This window comes from Coffea arabica, chromosome 6e, assembly GCF_036785885.1.
Source record: "Coffea arabica cultivar ET-39 chromosome 6e, Coffea Arabica ET-39 HiFi, whole genome shotgun sequence".
Taxonomy (NCBI): Eukaryota; Viridiplantae; Streptophyta; class Magnoliopsida; order Gentianales; family Rubiaceae; genus Coffea; species Coffea arabica.
In genome coordinates, this window is record NC_092321.1 from 2,227,437 (window position 1) to 2,244,498 (window position 17,062).

The window sequence follows — 17,062 nt, forward strand, 5'->3', positions numbered from 1 at the left end:
CTATTTTTTATCAGTAATTGGTCACTAAATAACTTAATCAGTAAACTCGTGACCATTTAGTCAATAATTGCTTTTAATCTGTAAAATTAACAGTTACTATGTGAAATAGGGTCGCGTAATTGTTGGACAAAATTACCTCACACTTTGCTACGTGTACAGCTAATTTCACAGATTAAAAGTAATTATCGACTAAATGATCACGGATTTATTGATTAAATTGTTTAGTGGTCAATTACTGGCGAAAAATAGTTTGATGGCCAAAACATTATTTGACTAATAATTTAGTGGTCGCTGAGGTTTTTTGCCTTAAGAAAAACAAATTACTACAAATGCAGTCGGCGTGGGACCCGGCCGCAGAAATTATAGAAAAGAACAGAAATACTCTGCTAAACCCTACTAACTAATCTCAGTAGCCATTACCAAAGAGAAGAAACCCATAGCTTCCTTCTGTAATTGGGCACTCTTAAACCCTAAAAATGAATCTCTGCATTCCTCACTATGCCTCCATCAGATTGTCACAACTCAATGAGCTGAAGGTCAGCAACTCTTTGTAAATTTTTGTTTTTCAACCACTTGGAATTCTAATTTTGGTTTATTTTCTTCATTTACCTTTTTTTTTTATCCGTTTACTTTCTTAGACAAAATGTATGTTTTACTTGCAGTGGAAAACTTAAAACTGCTTGGAAAATGTATGTTTAGTCCACTTGTGTGTAGGTTTTTTTTTTTGCCCCGTCTGCTGTGTTAGAAAAGATTATGTCGAAGCAAATTTGATGGTATTATGCAGAATGTTAGAGTGGTCGGCAGTAGGCGGAGAAATTTTATAGTGATGGCAGCTTCATCAACCGTAATGGAGGCTTCAAATTACATTCCAGCAGCACCGAGTTTCTTGCCTGAAGGGCCTTGGCGGCAGGTCAGCAACCGTAATGATTCTCATTGCTTGAGATTTTCCTGCATTGTCTTAATTTTAGAATTTAGTGGAGGAACTTAAGTCTTTATGCTCTGTCAGAGCCAGAAAGAGAACAGAGATTGGGGAGGTAGTGGTTTTTTTTTTCTTTCTTTATTGTTTTGGCTCCGGGTGGTGGGGAGGGGTGGGGTTTGAATATGTTACTTGCGAATTTAATCAGCAATTTGACATGCCTGGGGCTTTGAATGGTATAGATACCAGGTGGAGTTACTGCTGCCAAAGGTTTTCAGGCTGCAGGTATGTATGGAGGACTTCGTGCAGTAGGTGAGAAGCCTGATCTTGCGCTTGTCACTTGTGATGTAAATGCGATAGCTGCAGGTAAGTTCTGTCGTGTTCATTTTCAAATTACGTTTTGGGACTATTAACCATCAGAATTATTCTACTTTTCCATATGTAAGCCCGTGATTCACTTTCTAGAGCTTTTGTTAATTTTGTTCTTGAACTATTTCTGCAGGGGCTTTTACCAAGAACATGGTTGCAGCTGCACCAGTGTTGTACTGCAAAAAAGTATTAGAAAGTTCAAGAACAGTATGTAAACAACAATTGGTAGCTAGTTCTCAAGTTCCCTATCACTGATGTTGGTGAAACGCTTAGATAAAATAAATAGAACAGAAATTGTAATGTCAAAATGAACTTCAAGATACGTGAACTTTGCCTCCACATTATTCTGCTTTTAGTTACCATTTGTTGCTTAACTCATGTTCTTTTATTTCGATCTATTTCTTTTTTCACATTTGCATGAGGGATACAGAACTGTTACTATCTTTCAGATATCTGTATCCACCAGTCCGAGTCTTAATATTATATTGATATATTCAAAGTTGTATTACGTTAAGTCACTAGTTGACAGTAAAGGATCACAGTCCAAAATATTGAAATTCATCCTGGTTATAAGTATTAAAGGCAGCAGAGAATTGAGCTGAGGAAGTGTTTGCTATTCCTCTCTTCTACTTTATCATCAATAGAATGACATGAGAAATCTATTGTAAGTAGACATCATTCTCTGCACGTAGAAGCCAATTAGGTGAATTTTCATCCACATGGATATCTGTCTTTGCTACTGCACCTATTTTTTGAGGCTGGAGATGAAAATGATTTTCTGCATCCTGTCTCAACTGTAGATTAACATGGCCGATTTCCATTAGGTTGTTTGCTCATGCTGAAGCTACTAAATACTAATAAGTTGCCTAAGCTTTGCTTGTGCCTTGAAGATTATCCCATGGAACTGCAAATGAACTTGTTCAATGTCTCTAAATGCAATCTGATCTTGTTTGTGTTTGGGTTTTTTACCTTCTGATTTACCAGTTGTATTCTAATTCGCTGAATGAAATGTTCAGGCTCGAGCAGTTTTGATAAATGCAGGTCAAGCAAATGCAGCAACTGTAAGTTTATCTAGGAGTTGGGATTCCAGTTTATTGAGGGCTGTTCCTAGTTTCAATAAGCAGTTGACAGCTTGCATGAACTTATCTTTTATATTATTTCAGTTGATGGTCATGTGCTGGACATTTAGGTTATCTGAATCTAGAGCTAACCAAAAGAGTTTTATCAAGTCATCATGCCAGCATGTTGCATAAAATTGTCTATCTATTAAATTTCATATGATTAAGCTAAAATTATTTTTTTCAGGGTGATGCAGGCTACCAGGATGTTATAGATTGTTCAAAATCCCTTGAGAAGGTGTGCAAGTTTCAGTGTCTCAAACGATCCTCACAGTACCTTAGTTTTTTGTAGTGTTGATGTTCGAAATCTTGCAGTTACTTGGGCTGAATCCTGGGGAAGTATTGATTGAATCCACTGGTGTTATTGGTCAGAGAATAAAGAAGGTAAAATCTAACGGAAATTCTATTTGTTGCTGTTTTTGATTTTGCTTTATTCCTGATAAATGGTGTAGTAAACCATGTGGGATACTTTACGTATGCATCCCCAACTGCAAATACTCAGTGTCATACTGTAATTAATTCTTTAGGATACATCCACTGATGTCCACATCTTCTACAGGACGCTCTTCTCAGATCACTTCCTAAATTAGTTAATCTATTGTCATCAACTGTTGAGGGGTATGTACATCTTCTCTTCACTCTTACTGTTGTTTTCTATCTACGTACAATCTGTCCACTCTTGTTTATTTAGTGAACTGCAAAAGTAGATTTTGTGGCTCTTCTCATTTTTTTTTTCAATTTCTCTCTTTCATTTCTTTTAAAGTAGATATTTTTATATATTTATGTGATTTTATTGATTATTTGAAGGTTTATCATTCTTTTTTCCACTGTTTGGTGTCTCTCCTATATTGTTTGGGCTATGTTGAATCTCTTTACTGGATTAACAGAGCAGATTCTGCAGCTGTGGCAATAACCACCACTGATCTTGTTAGTAAGAGCATAGCAATTGAGTCCGAGGTACATGGAACCATTATTCTATACTTAGTTAGCTGAAACTCATCTATTTTTCATTCTCTCTCTCTCTCTCTGTATATATTTCAAAAATTAAGCATTTGGTGCCAGGATCTTTATGAACTAAGTTGCTGTTTGAGTCATTATGGTTTAAGATATTTTTGTGCATATCTTTCGATGGATTTTTCCCTTCATTTGCACATTAATTCTGCTGTATAATAAGAATTATCTTTCCTCTGCATTGAATCTGAAAAACCATCTATTTGCTCTGAAATTATCAGGTTGGAGACACTCGTGTAAGAATTGGGGGAATGGCAAAAGGTTCTGGGATGATCCACCCTAATATGGCAACAATGCTTGGAGTATGTCTCTTACGTGATGTCCTATTACTGCTTCAAACCTTGGTATTCTTATTGCTGTGTGACAGTGAGAATTTTCCAGGTCATAACAACTGATGCCCAGGTCACAAGTGATGTTTTGAGAAAGATGGTGCAGGTTTCTGTAAGCCGGAGTTTCAACCAAATCACCGTGAGTATAGTTGATCTCTGGTTTTCTGTCTACAGTTTCTGACAGCATTAGTTCCAAAATACTAGGTTCTTGAATTTTGATTAATGGATTTCTCTACGGGAGTTGAAGCTACGGTGAAAGATATACAATAGAGCTACTTTGAGCAGGAATCAAGTTTTATCTGATGATTTGATATAAATAGCACCTGAAGAAAAATAACTAGGAGAAACCATTTAAGATGGTCTAAGACTCATAGATATAACTGTCTAGATGGGTGATAAATAAATACTGAAGGAAAAGAAGAATAAGGAGTATATAAATAATAATTTGGAAAGAGTTAACAATGCTGCAAGATTTAAGGGAATGCAAAGTTCATAAGGAGAAAGAAAGAAAAGGGAGATTCTTGGAGCGCACCAATAAAGATAAGAATTTGGAAATCATGTGCTTGGGTATGAGTTTACTGGTAGATATGTTTTAAACACCAGTAAAATTGCATTTTCTGGCCTTTGTACAGAATATGTGAAAAAGTAGCTCTATGCTGTTTATTGAGCATCTGAAACCATATTTATTTATTTTTGCAGTCACGTGCATCATTGTTGTTTTTCATTACACAGTAAGGGCATTTGAAATTCCACATGCTACGCATCATGTAAGATGCAGTTGTCAGAAATACAACATTTTACTGCTCCATAAAAGTTCTTTGTCTTGTATTATTTGCTATAGAATAGTTACAATCTCACTTCTAACAAAAGCTTCAGAGAGAAAGCATGCAATAGTTACAATAGTTATTTGTCTTTTCTATATTTTGTAATAACAATATAAGGTTTTTATAGTCCTGAAAATAGTACTTCCAGTTTGACTAAATATTTTTGGTTCTCTGAAGTTTTAACTGTGTACTTACAGGTAGATGGAGATACCAGTACTAATGATGCCGTCATTGCCTTGGCAAGTGGGCTTTCGGGGACAAAAACAATTTCTACTTTGAACAGTCTAGAGGCAGAGCATCTACAACTGTGCCTAGATGCTGTGAGTTCAGCCACCTTCTAACTTTCTTCCCAACCATAATCAGAGAATACAGTCTAAGCTTGTTTCCATGCAGTGGTATTCCGTTGGCCCTCATTTGTGTCCCTCAGGCCTTTTGTGTTTTAGACAAGGTTAGCCATGATGTCTTAAAAATAAAATTACATTTACAATAGCTCTGGATTAACTCTTCTTTGAAGCACATTTAACCTACCTCTATTCTTATGTATTGCATTTAGGGTGCTGGTATCTTCTTTGATGAAGCAGCATATCAAGAAATTGCACAATTCTTTATACATGTAGTGGTCTTTTTGTCTTCCCTCTTGAATTTCAAGTGATATATCTGTGGATTTACTATAGAGGTGTCCAAGAATTGGTCGAAGTTACATTCCTTGTGAAATTGTCTCTCTCTCCAGCATATGCCTTTTGTCTCTTAGGAAACTATTGCTACTTGGGAATTTCGTCTAAAATTTGTTGAAACTCTAGTCCTGATTTGCTGATGATAATTTGGTGACGTTAATAGATAGTGAGATTGCAACATGATTCTTTTTCAGGTAATGCAAAGTCTTGCAAAGTCTATAGCTTGGGATGGGGAAGGAGCAACATGTTTAATTGAGGTTTGTATCTTGTATAAAGAAGAAAGTAAAAGAAAAGCTGCCCATCATATATGCTTTTTTTTTTCTTTCTTTTTTCTTTAAAAATGGTCTGCTCCACCTGTACCCTATATTGGCCAAATTAAAAATATCACCTTTTTTTTAATCCACTACGCCTATGTGACGAGCAACTTTCATCGAAACGAATGAGACTTGAGTCAAAGAATTTTATGCCATTCACTATTTTTATAATGGTTTTCCATTAATGTTTCTAGATTAATGTCCAGAAAGCTGCAAAGTTTCCATCTCTGGAGCCTTGTATTTGATAGCAAAAATGCCTTTTACTCAAGTTATAGATTTTGGTGCAGGAGGCTTTTGGGTTGCTGGGTAGATTATAATTGGTCAGCTTTGTAAAGGGTCAGTTAGAATTGTCCTAATTAGTCCTTTGCAACAAACTATCTGATTAGCTTCTGTTTGAGGTCTGTGTTCATTTTTCTGTGGAATAATGGATTATGGAAGTAATTTTTCTGTGGCTGTCAATCTAACTTTAAAGTGCATGTGTAGGTCAGGGTAAATGGTGCAGACAATGAAGCTGAAGCAGCAAGAATTGCACGCTCAGTGGCATCTTCTTCTCTTACCAAGGTATGTTATTGTTGTATGTGTTTTTGTATTCATAAATTAATATATATGCTTTTGTATACGGCTTTTCTGAAAGGAGTTTTTGGACATACAGGCTGCTGTATATGGTAGAGATCCAAACTGGGGACGTATTGCGGCTGCTGCTGGCAAAGCAGATATTCTTTTTGACCAAAACAAGCTTCGTATAATGCTTGGCAATTTTCTACTTATGGATGGAGGTCAGCCTCTTCCATTTGACAGGTAAGCAAGCAAAGCAATCCACTGCAACCCACGGAAGATTCTTGAACAATTTTGCTATTGTCACCTCTGTGAGCATTGAATCAGCTAGAATTTTCTACTTTCTGCTTGTGCTTTCATTGTATCTCTGTGGTCTTTCTAGTTTTTATTCAACTGGCAAATTTTGTTGAGATAATTAGGCAATTGGAGTGTGCATCTTCCTTGCATCTAGCAGCTTATTCTATTTCAGCTGGTTTCCAGTCTTTCTTGTTCGTTTGGCTTTAACTTTTTTATGGCAATCTAAAATGTGAGACCTTGCAGGCCCGCTGCCAGTAACTATCTGAGAAAGGCTGGAGAGACTCACGGCAAAGTTGAAATTCAAATATCTATTGGTAAGCTGTAGAAAATTTATGTCATAACCATTCGAAGCTTTATGATCATGTATCTATTGAAACTTTTAGTCAGTATGATTTACAACTGCAGAGTCTGTTGCCTGGCATGTGATGTTGCTCACGGTTTAATGTAACTTCCATTCTAAGAAAATTGAGCTACACATCAGAATTTCAACTGTCATACTTTGTACAAACCTTGTTACAGTAAAAAAGATAGCAGGGAACCTGTTTATGAGAATAGCACCAGTATTTTATTCATATCATATGCAAAGCCATCATTACTCATACAGTTTACTTGTTAAATAGGAGATATGGGTCAAATTTGTAATGTGCGTTATTATTCAGTTTACTCTTAAGATTTGCATGCTCAATTATGGGACTAGCAGCTAGACCTACTTTTTTCACTCTTCCAGTCAACGATTGCTTGAAATGTGCTTGAACTTTGTATGGTACAGTGTGAAATTGCTAATTGATGATGATGCATGGTCGTCCGGTCTTGAAGCTGTCATGATATTTGTCTGAATAAATTAGAAGTTATTCTGCTTTCATGTCATTTTTACATTATTAGGTATATAGATATCCTTCTCTTGATTGTGCTACAAATTTTATTTTCACTATTCCTGCTTTTGAATTTAACACAAAGCGGTGTCTGTTACTGTGCTAGCTGCAAATTAGCCCAATAGGCTTCAGAAGAAATGATGAAGCAAAATCGAAGTTTCAGTCTGGCGGAACATTCTAGCTTGCCACTTTTTCCATTTTGTGTTCAATCCTGTCAATTAATGTAATCGTTCTACTTTTCAACAGGTGATGGTCCTGGCAATGGTCTTGCTTGGGGCTGTGACTTAAGCTATGACTATATAAAAATCAATGCGGAGTATACTACCTAGAAGATCTGCCTTCAACAGATTTGATTACCCTCTTCCCAATCGCTGGATAATTTTGCACGTGAATAAGCTTGCAGGTAAACAGTGGAATCGTGATTCAAGACGTCATATGAAGGATTACTGCCAATTGCTGGATCTTTATGGCTCCAGAGCATAAACTCTAGGGATACAGAAGTCCCCACTAAATATTGGGTGAAAAGGATGAATGGATATGGTTTCTTTTTTCCTGGCCGCTGTAAGACCTTGAGTTTGAAAATATGTTGCGGCTTATCATTCCCGCAGACTCTGCATGTCTTTTGATTAGTTGCATACTGCCATCCAAACAATATCCGTGTACAGTACCACTTTGGTTAATTGATAGCCGTCACCCTCCAGTGAACGTAGTTCTCTAGCATGATCCTGGATTTGCAATGATCCAGAGATGCCATATCTACAATATGAGGTATCATTGATTTGGGTCGAATCATAAAGCGTTTCATATGATATAAATAAACATCCCTTCTCAGATCACTTCAATTTTTATGTACTTTAAAACATCTAAAAATCATAATCTATAATTATAAATCTTCCAATACAAGTACCTTGTTATGATTTCACACCAATCACTAACCTTTCCTTCTTACCTTGTTATGATTTCACTCCAATCACTAACCCCTTTCCTCGGACATCCCCTTCCCATTCCCCTTCTTACAGTTAAAGGAAGGACATCAGGCATGACCGGCTCCCAATAGTGTGATGGGTAGCATACTGCATATACAAGGCTCGGAAGCGGATTCACCACAGCATGTCTGACCGGCATACTCCGGGCTTAAGTGGCGGTACAATACCTTATCCCAAAATGTCGCCCGCAATGAGAAGAACAATTATTTTAATAAGGTAATCCCACTAATTACTTATTTACCATTATAACATCAACCGAAGTAAGTAGTTTTTGAAACGCAGATCCAAGTCGTTAAACAAAACCTGTCTCCATTTGTCGCTCTTGCCTCGCATGTCCTAGACTCAACAGAACCTCGCAGACTACCATTATTTATTTACAGAACCGGTCAGATGGTTTAAGACAGACAACATTAAAACAGAATCCTCAAGTAGCCTCTGTAACCGAGAAGTGGATCGAAGTGACGGATTTCTTCAGGAAACTCTGCCCACAGAATGGATCCGGGCTACCAACATCAAAATCAATGGCATTGCGACGAGGTCCACTAAAGCAAGCTCCATTGCCCTCGTCATCCACGGGCTTGAAAGACCTGTTACTCCTCCCACCACCCTTCCGAGATTGCTTTTTGTCCTTGCCCCTGTTTCCTCGGGATGTCTTGCCACTAGCCTTCAGCTTATTTTTTCCATTCCTTCTGTTATCGTTCCTATATCGTTGAGGCTTACTGCTTGGTACATGTGATACGGAGGTTGGAACTGGATCATACACATCAGCAGCCCAAGTCACTGTCAACTTCTGAGGTGGAGCCCCTTGCTTCTCACGGCTACCTTTCATGGCAGATACAAGCTTCAAAGGAGTCTGTGAGAGAATAAAGTGCAGCAAAAAGGGGAAAAAAATAAACTGTCAACGATTTTTCACCAAAAAATAATAGCTTGACCTCAACTATCCCTGTAAAGAGTCCTCCAGCACATCTGAAACAAAGTCAATTTTTGCACTTTGCTCCAGTGCCGTTTGCCCCCTTGTCAGCATCCATGCAAAATATAAAAACTTCGGAGCCACAAGTAAATTCAAAAGATAGCATGGAACTCAAGAAATTGGAATTGAGCAAAGGAACACAAGAAAATGCCTACTTCTGTTGGGTATAATATTGACCAGTGCTTTAGATGCCTGCATTACCTCAATCTAAATTAACAAAGCATTGAATTAAAAACACATCAGCCAATGCACATGACAGGGAAATAAAAGAATCACCAGGGAGCTAGAAGGGGCTTGGCAACAAGGATTTGTTATTACATAATTTGCAAAACTACACGGCTTGAACACTATAAAAACATATACAAGTCTCAGTCTATAGGAATTTTATCCCAAAAACAAGAAGATAGAAGATCACACCAAATGCTTTCACTTACCTCATAAACACCAAGAATATGGCAAAGCAATCATAACTACATTCAATAAAACCTCAACTCAGCATATTAGATTACAGTATCAGTGATATGAGCGATTGCCAAGAAGACTTCAATAACCATGTAATTAGTCTATCGGACCAACGAAAGTAAATTAATTTAATACGTCAAGGGAAGGGAAAAGAAAACATCTAAATGCACCACTGAATGATCCAATACTTACAGGTAAAGATATTGAACGTGGATATGGACAATTAGCAGATTGATCATGTCCATTCTCCACAGAATCTCCAGGTGTTAGGTCTTCCTTGTGACGTTCTTCCATGTCAAGTACATCAGCAGAGGATTTACTCTCAGCAGAACATGGAAATGTTGCACATTTAGCCAAGCACTTTTCATTAGTTAACTTGTCCAATTCATTCACATGGGATTCTTTATACCCAACTTCCTTAGCTGAAGTACCAATTTGACCATCATTGGGAGATGGAACAGCAACAGATGATGACTTCTGCTTGTTTTGAACATGTAGAAACTCAGTCAAACGGTTGCCAAGATCATCATACAGATTTTTGTTGTGATCATTAGGATTATCAGGTGGACCCAATGACAACGCACAGAAGCTGCTTACATCTTCAGAAACTGACATATCATGAGGACAACAGATGTCCATCAATTAGTACAGGAGCTGCAAAATAACGTCAAAGTGAATGGATCAGCACAATTCTTTCAGAATATTATGTCAAATGAAATGCAATAGTCAATATAGAACCTTGTTCAGTCATGTCCCTCAAAAACAGAAATAGTTCATAAGTGGCTGGAAGAAGAAAGCGAAAAGAGCAAGAGGAGTACACTTCAGAATATTATGTCAAACGACATGCAATAGTCAACATAAAACATTGTATAGTCACAACCCTCTAAAAACGGAAATAATTCACAAGTGGCTGGAAGGAGAAAGCAAAAAGAAAAAAGGCAAGGAATGTCTTCATCATCAATCAGGCAGTCACATGACTGACATGGATGTTTTGCAGGGATGCTTTAGAGCCGCATCAACAAACCTTAGTCAACAGAGTCACAAGTTTAATCTACCATTTCTTTATACTTATCCTAATTTGAAGCATAGCATTACAACTCCAATCTACCTTTCCTGTATTCCTGTAATAATTAACAACACGAGCATTAAAAACTGAACTCATCACTGAGCCCAACAGAATTATACAACTCCAATCTACCTTTCTTGTACTCCTCTAATAATTAACATGAGCATCAAAAAATGAACTCATCGCTCAGCGCAAAAGAATTACACATCTCCAATCTACCTTTATTGTATTCCTCTAATAATTAACAACATGAGCATTAAAAACTGAACTCATCGCTAAGCGCAAAAGAATTACACATCTCCAATCTACCTTTCTTGTATTCCTCTAATAATTAACAACATGAGCATTAAAAACTGAACTCATCACACAGCCCAACGGAACTCAATCCACTAAAAGACCCATTACATGCAATTGAGGATGACATACAGGACTCCTCATACCAACATCGTGCCGTTATTTCAACCTGAATTCAGAAAGTAAGGTCATTTTAAATCTTTTAGCTTCCCCCTTATAAACTTAGGGATTTTTCCCCTTTTAGTTTATCCTTCTTGCTATCCAAGTAACAATGAAAAATACCCATGCCATGCCACTAGTTTCCAATCAATTTGAGAAAGTTATTCATCTAGGCACAGAAAACATTGCGCATCCAAGCATACATAATTATTGAAAAAGATTTTTTTTTTTTTGGGGGGAAAAGAAGGCGGGGGGGGGGGGGGTGGGAGGAGGTCTGATAAACAGTAAATCCTAATACCACTTGTTAAATACCTTAAGTTGTACCTTTCTGTTGATCCGAGGATATGACAACTATAAAATATGCAAGCGATATGCCACCGATCCCAAAAGTCACCGAGCTACACCTTTTCAGCCAATAAAAACGAAGAAAGGAGGAGGTTTGGAGACGCGATGACCAGATCTCCGGGTGGATTGAATTATCAGCTAATTACATAGATTTGTACACAAACAGGAAATATGAAGTGTGCGAATGGAAGCTGAATAAACGCAGTCAATGGAAAAGAAGACAGATGTACAACGATGACTGTGTTGGCGAGGACGAGGATGAAAAGGAGGAGGAGATGCTTAGTGAAAACCTAATGTTAACTAAGATTACCACGCCGATCAGCTTTGTTTTGACGTTTCAGACGATGAGACGAAGATCCGCCATAGAATGACGTAACGTGAGGGCGCGTGGGGAGCTGAAGTGAAGAAGAAGAAAAAGACGAAGGCACCGAATGCATTGTTCAATCCGATGCTCTTCCCAGATACCACCCAACCCTATGATTATCTCAACCAAACAAAGCCACGATTGATTTTGAGTAATTATCAAAACCGAAACGATCAATTAATGGGGATAGGAGAGAATGGCGTTGATCAGAGTTTTCAGGCCACCGGGGAGTGAGATCAACTAATCGTCATGGACAGCAAGTCGGCATCGTAACCCTAGCTAGCATGACTTTAGAGATGGAGATGGAGAGACACTCTACTACTTTTTCTCCTTTTTTTTCTTTTCCCAAAGAGGGTGGAAGGGAGACTGAGAAATTGGGTTAGACTCGGAGTCGGAGATAAAATGAATAAATTAATTGTCAGATCGTATTATTATTACTTTAAGAATTCTCTTGGCCTGTTGCCCACCCCACCAACTATTTGTATTTATATATTATGAGCTGTCCTGGAGAGATACGGTGATGGTCCGTGAGGGTGGAGACATGTGATGCACCATTCCCTAATCTGCGCATCATATGCATGATAAGAGTGTTTGGATACCAAAATTATCTCAAATAACTGTTTGGATTGTAAGTTATTTGGGATTATTTGGGATATTTTTACTTTAGCACTTTTTGTGATGTGATGTGTGTGAGATACAAAGATATTGGAAAGATAAAAATGTGCATTGGAAATTGTAAAGATGATGTAAGCAAATAAAATTGGGGAAATATGAAGCAATCCAAACAAACCCTATTTCGCTTGCATCACAAACACATTTCCCAACCTACCTTTTTATATTCCCAACTACTTTTTATCTCACATACATCACATCACAAACAGTGCTATAGTAATTATTCCAAATAATATTTCAAATAATACACTATCCAAACAAACCCTGATGAAAAAAAAGAGAGAAGAAAAAGTGGCAGTGGCACCAGACATGCATACACTGCATATAGACTCATGTCGTATCCTACATTAAACCTCTGTTTCTCCATAATTATCTTTTCTTACAACTAAGGTTATTTGGATAATAGACCCCTATGCATTTTTATTTACGTTCAACCTCTGGAATCTAGACTTACTTTTACATCAGTTATGGAGAAAAAAAAACATTTATGCACTTACGTAGAATGTGCGACATTTGTTGTTGTTGAATTTTTTTTTTGGTTAGTTGTCACCATTCACTGTATTTCTATTCTTACTCTGACATTTTTTAGAGCGCGGCCCAATTGAATTAATGGAAAAATCAACAAAGACTGAATCAATGAAAAAATTGGCAGTAACTGAACTATTATATAACTAGACAACAACATTACTCATTTGCATGAATTTAAAAAAGTCACGTAGTGACAAAATGATAAAAAGTAAAATTTACAACTCTTAACCTCCCGCTTCACTAAGATTTTAAGTCATTAGTGGTGATCAACAATGGTTCTTGCGTACGTTTGTTTGGATTGTAAGTTATTTGAAATATTTTTACTGTAGTATTTTTTATGATGTGATGTATGTAAGATAAAAAGATGTATTAAAAATTATAATGATAATGTAAATAAATATATTTGAGGAAATAATCAGCTGTCCAAACGAACGAACGATATTTGTTGTTATTATAGAAGAAAAAGTAGACATAGTAGTATCATGTCATAGCATCATTCATGGAGTATCATGCATGTATATCATCATGTAATGGGAGTTTGTCTATCTGGTCAACGAAGATGGCGCAAAAGACAAGTCAGGTTTGACAAGATGTTAACAGCAGGCATACACGCGTGATGGGGGGGTCGGATTTGGAATTTTCTGCCTGGGATATTTTGCCTGAAACTGTAAGATCTTGAGCTGGGATGGGCTGGGCTCTCTTACTCTTGCTTTTCAGTTTTCAGAAGCTCCAAATGAGCCCACCTGACTACACAAGGAGTAATCCACTGATCATCACTACTGTTTCCTGTTTTCTTTTGACCCTTTCGCCCTTCTCCATATATTTTGTACTTCTCAAGTGTCAGACATGGAATTTGAATCTTAAATCTGATAATAATGGAGATTTTAAGAGCCCTATCATCTCCTGAATATATCCTATCCTAGCGGTTAACCGATAGTCACTTCTTGGTTTGGTTAAAAAAAAAAGTTTATGCGTTATGTAGCAAGTAGTTTTTTGGTTTTGATAATTAACTTGTACTTATCATTGGTGTGATGTGAATAAATCCCATCACAAGAGTACTCATAAATCATCAATCCGGCGTTTGGTTTGGTTCGCATTCAAGAACCATGGTTAAAATTATAAATTTGATTTTTTTTTTATATAATTCACAGGTGTCCACATCCGTTTTACGATGTGCGACTAATCCTGTTCGAGTCAGGTTAGATCCCTTGTGGGGAGAAGCTCTCCTAACGTTATTTTTTTCATTCCTATAGATTTCGAACTCAAGATCTCATGGATAAGGGATGCAAGCCCATTTCCACTTGCACCAACATCCGTTTGTATAAATCCGATTATGAGTATGAGTTTGTCATCTACCCCTTACACGTTTGATTTAGAAGTGAAGTGGATTTCATTCTATCGAAGAAGATAATCATAAAGGGTCATGAAATAAATGGTGAAAGAGGCAAGCCAGTACATGGTTAATGGGAAACTGAAGTAAATTAGATATTGCTGCATGTTACGGAATTTATTTCTCCCGAGTACGATTACAACAACTACCCAATGAAGCGGGGGAAAAAAAAAAAAAAAGGCAGATTCACGAGCTCTATTCTTTAAAATTTCAATCAAAATTGACAAGGTCCAAATTAGGCATCAAAAGCGTGAGGCTTATCCTGTTCTGCGTGCGTGAGAGCGCCATGTCTGTTTCCCCTCCAGCGTCCCTCGACAATTACTTTCCTGATTGGTGCATTTCAGATCACTCGGATCGTCGACTCAGAAGCGTAGATTAAATTTCAATCCAACGCTTCAAAATACCCAAAGCTCAGTCGAGTATTTCTCTTACCCCTATTTCTTTCTTTCATAAAGCCGCTTTTTCCTCGGGGGGGAAATACAGAAAAGAGAAAAAGATCTCGACTGTGCTTTTAAGTACCTATTGATGTGAGACTAGTCTCATATTTCCCGGCCGGTCTACTACTCGCAGTCTAATTTCGGGGGGCCATTGTGAGTTGAGAGTTGAGATTAGGGAGAAAATGGAGAGCGCAGGTGGAAAAGTGAAGAAAGGAGCTGGTGGAAGGAAAGGGGGCGGTCCAAAGAAGAAGCCAGTGTCCCGGTCCGTGAAGGCCGGTTTGCAATTCCCTGTCGGCAGGATCGGGCGTTACTTGAAGAAGGGTCGCTACTCTGAGCGTGTGGGAACCGGCGCTCCTGTCTACATGGCTGCCGTCCTCGAGTACCTTGCCGCCGAGGTACCCGTACCTACTTACATTTTTATTATGCATCCTATTACAGTCTTTTAAAAAAAAAAATTTTTTTGGGTGGTTTCCTTATATAAATGCTCGTTTCTGTTGAATAATTTAACTGCTGTATTTTGCTACTATTTTTTTCTCCTTGTTGAATTGCTGTTGCAATTGCGCTGCCCCCCCCCCCCCCCTCCGGGGGGCGTCAAAAAAAAAGGGCGGATCTCGAGGTTAAAGTGACCTAGAGATGGTATAGATTATCCAAGCTTTTTTTTTTTTTTTTTACTTTGTAGTTGCATTTATGTGGAGCGTTGCTTGGATTAAATCTTTGGTTACAAGTAATTTCCCATTTGTTTGCCTTTGAACTTCCTAGGTTGCCACAACAACTCAGTCACGAGGCATTTATTATTCAGACTTGCTAACTGATAACAGTTAATACTACTGCTAATCAAATCTATATGTCATTTATGGCACAGAAATACTTGAGCCTAGTTTGGAGTTTGTGCAAGAATTTGAAATAGACCGAAAATGCATATAGGGAGCAATTAATTCCAAACTCCGAAGATGCTGATTGAAAATTGAGTTTTGTTGAGTCACATGCCTATAGGGAGCAATTAATTCCTTAACAAGTTAAGGTTATGGTTGTGAAGTTAATTTTGGCTTTGAATATATTGGGCAACTGAACTTGGGATGGATCTGATGATTTGACTTGGTTTTATAACGTATATAAAGGTTCTGGAGTTGGCTGGAAATGCTGCAAGAGACAACAAGAAGAACAGGATCATACCGCGGCATGTGTTATTGGCTGTGAGGAATGATGAAGAGCTTGGGAAACTTCTAGCTGGTGTGACTATTGCTCATGGGGGAGTGCTTCCCAACATCAATCCAGTTCTCCTTCCAAAGAAGAATGAAAAGGCAGCAAAGGAGCCTGTTAAGTCTCCAGCTAAGGCCACAAAGTCACCCAAGAAGGCCTAATCTGTCATTCGTGAATAAGAGGACTTGTCGTCCTGTGAATTTCTTTGTATGTAGTTCCTGTATCTGTTGGTCGTATGTAGAAGAGGGTCAGAGATTTTTAGAATTTAGGATTGACTGTTGCTTCTGATGGTCCCAAATTCTTGGATTATGATGAATGAAACGAATTTTTAGCTTATTAAAACACATTCAGTTTCCTGTGCGCGTATTAATGTGAAAGATCTTTACATTTGACTTCCAATGAAGCTGCACATTTTGTTCGTGGACATGGAATTCTTTAACTGTGGATCAGTTTCTGGCTGGATTTCTGGTCTTTCTCAGGGAACTTTTGCTTTTAAACTGGCTAACGCATGCCCAAAATGAATCGCAATTTGCAAGTTCACTAGTGTTTTTCTCATGTTTTTTTGGAGGAAAGCAGGCAGGATGGGAGTTGGGAGTTTTGTGTCCCGGAAGGTAGGGGTGGTAATTTTCGAGTGACTTGAAAATACGATACGAATTTAATACGAAATTAATGGATTTGGGTTGAGATTTTTGGAATTCGGGTTAGAATCGGGTTAAACCTGATGAACCCGAAAAGAAAACACGTCGATTTCAGGTCAATCCGTGGTGATCTGATATGACCCGTTTATGAATTAAAAATAATTTAATAAATATAAAAATAATTTTATCTAACTAAATTAAGTTATTCTTTTTTTTCAAAGGTATTAATTACTTAATTCTAAATGAATTTATTTAATTTGTGTAAAATTGAA

General features: G+C 37.6%; 3 protein-coding genes across 7 annotated transcripts; 2 read left to right on the top strand and 1 right to left on the bottom strand.

Annotated features, from left to right (window-relative positions):
- The first annotated feature begins 355 nt into the window (after positions 1–355).
- Positions 356–7,999, top strand: LOC113696223 (arginine biosynthesis bifunctional protein ArgJ, chloroplastic). Of its 4 annotated transcripts, none has more exons than XM_027215619.2 (17): positions 358–536; positions 785–910; positions 1,159–1,282; positions 1,419–1,492; positions 2,302–2,346; positions 2,591–2,641; positions 2,719–2,787; positions 2,963–3,021; positions 3,291–3,360; positions 3,636–3,716; positions 3,796–3,882; positions 4,765–4,887; positions 5,436–5,498; positions 6,039–6,116; positions 6,208–6,353; positions 6,651–6,721; positions 7,526–7,999. In XM_027215619.2, the coding sequence occupies exons 1-17, from the start codon at positions 477–479 to the stop codon at positions 7,606–7,608; spliced, it is 1,410 nt and encodes a 469-aa protein (XP_027071420.1). In that variant the 5' UTR covers positions 358–476; the 3' UTR covers positions 7,609–7,999. The 4 variants fall into 4 exon arrangements, with proteins under 4 accessions (XP_071910418.1, XP_027071420.1, XP_027071421.1 ...); XM_027215620.2 differs by having other exon boundaries at positions 391–536; positions 663–910; XM_072054317.1 differs by lacking the exon at positions 5,436–5,498 and having other exon boundaries at positions 356–536.
- A 469-nt stretch (positions 8,000–8,468) lies between these two features.
- On the bottom strand, positions 8,469–12,383 carry LOC113696225 (uncharacterized). Of its 2 annotated transcripts, none has more exons than XM_027215621.2 (3): positions 11,541–12,383; positions 9,890–10,351; positions 8,469–9,118 (listed from the first exon to the last, which is right to left on the bottom strand). In XM_027215621.2, exons 2-3 carry the CDS (start codon positions 10,334–10,336, stop codon positions 8,690–8,692), a joined length of 876 nt encoding a protein of 291 aa, XP_027071422.1. In that variant the 5' UTR covers positions 10,337–10,351; positions 11,541–12,383; the 3' UTR covers positions 8,469–8,689. The 2 variants fall into 2 exon arrangements, with proteins under 2 accessions (XP_027071422.1, XP_027071423.1); XM_027215622.2 differs by having other exon boundaries at positions 11,529–12,343.
- A 2,583-nt stretch (positions 12,384–14,966) lies between these two features.
- LOC113697156 (histone H2A) lies at positions 14,967–16,496 on the top strand. The gene is made up of 2 exons (XM_027216635.2): positions 14,967–15,347; positions 16,071–16,496. Exons 1-2 carry the CDS (start codon positions 15,135–15,137, stop codon positions 16,311–16,313), a joined length of 456 nt encoding a protein of 151 aa, XP_027072436.1. The 5' UTR covers positions 14,967–15,134; the 3' UTR covers positions 16,314–16,496.
- Positions 16,497–17,062: the final 566 nt, after the last annotated feature.

Bases quoted from the DNA above. Each gene is read 5' to 3' on its own strand.
- LOC113696223 (XM_027215619.2), top strand. From the start codon at position 477: ATGAATCTCTGCATTCCTCACTATGCCTCCATCAGATTGTCACAACTC. The intron at 911-1,158 runs GTCAGCAACCGT...TGAATGGTATAG, and splicing joins CTGAAGGGCCTTGGCGGCAG to ATACCAGGTGGAGTTACTGC. The intron at 3,883-4,764 runs GTGAGTATAGTT...GTGTACTTACAG, and splicing joins GGAGTTTCAACCAAATCACC to GTAGATGGAGATACCAGTAC.
- LOC113696225 (XM_027215621.2), bottom strand. From the start codon at position 10,336: ATGGACATCTGTTGTCCTCATGATATGTCAGTTTCTGAAGATGTAAGC. The intron at 9,119-9,889 runs GTAAGTATTGGA...ATTCTCTCACAG, and splicing joins CACGTTCAATATCTTTACCT to ACTCCTTTGAAGCTTGTATC.
- LOC113697156 (XM_027216635.2), top strand. From the start codon at position 15,135: ATGGAGAGCGCAGGTGGAAAAGTGAAGAAAGGAGCTGGTGGAAGGAAA. The intron at 15,348-16,070 runs GTACCCGTACCT...ACGTATATAAAG, and splicing joins TCGAGTACCTTGCCGCCGAG to GTTCTGGAGTTGGCTGGAAA.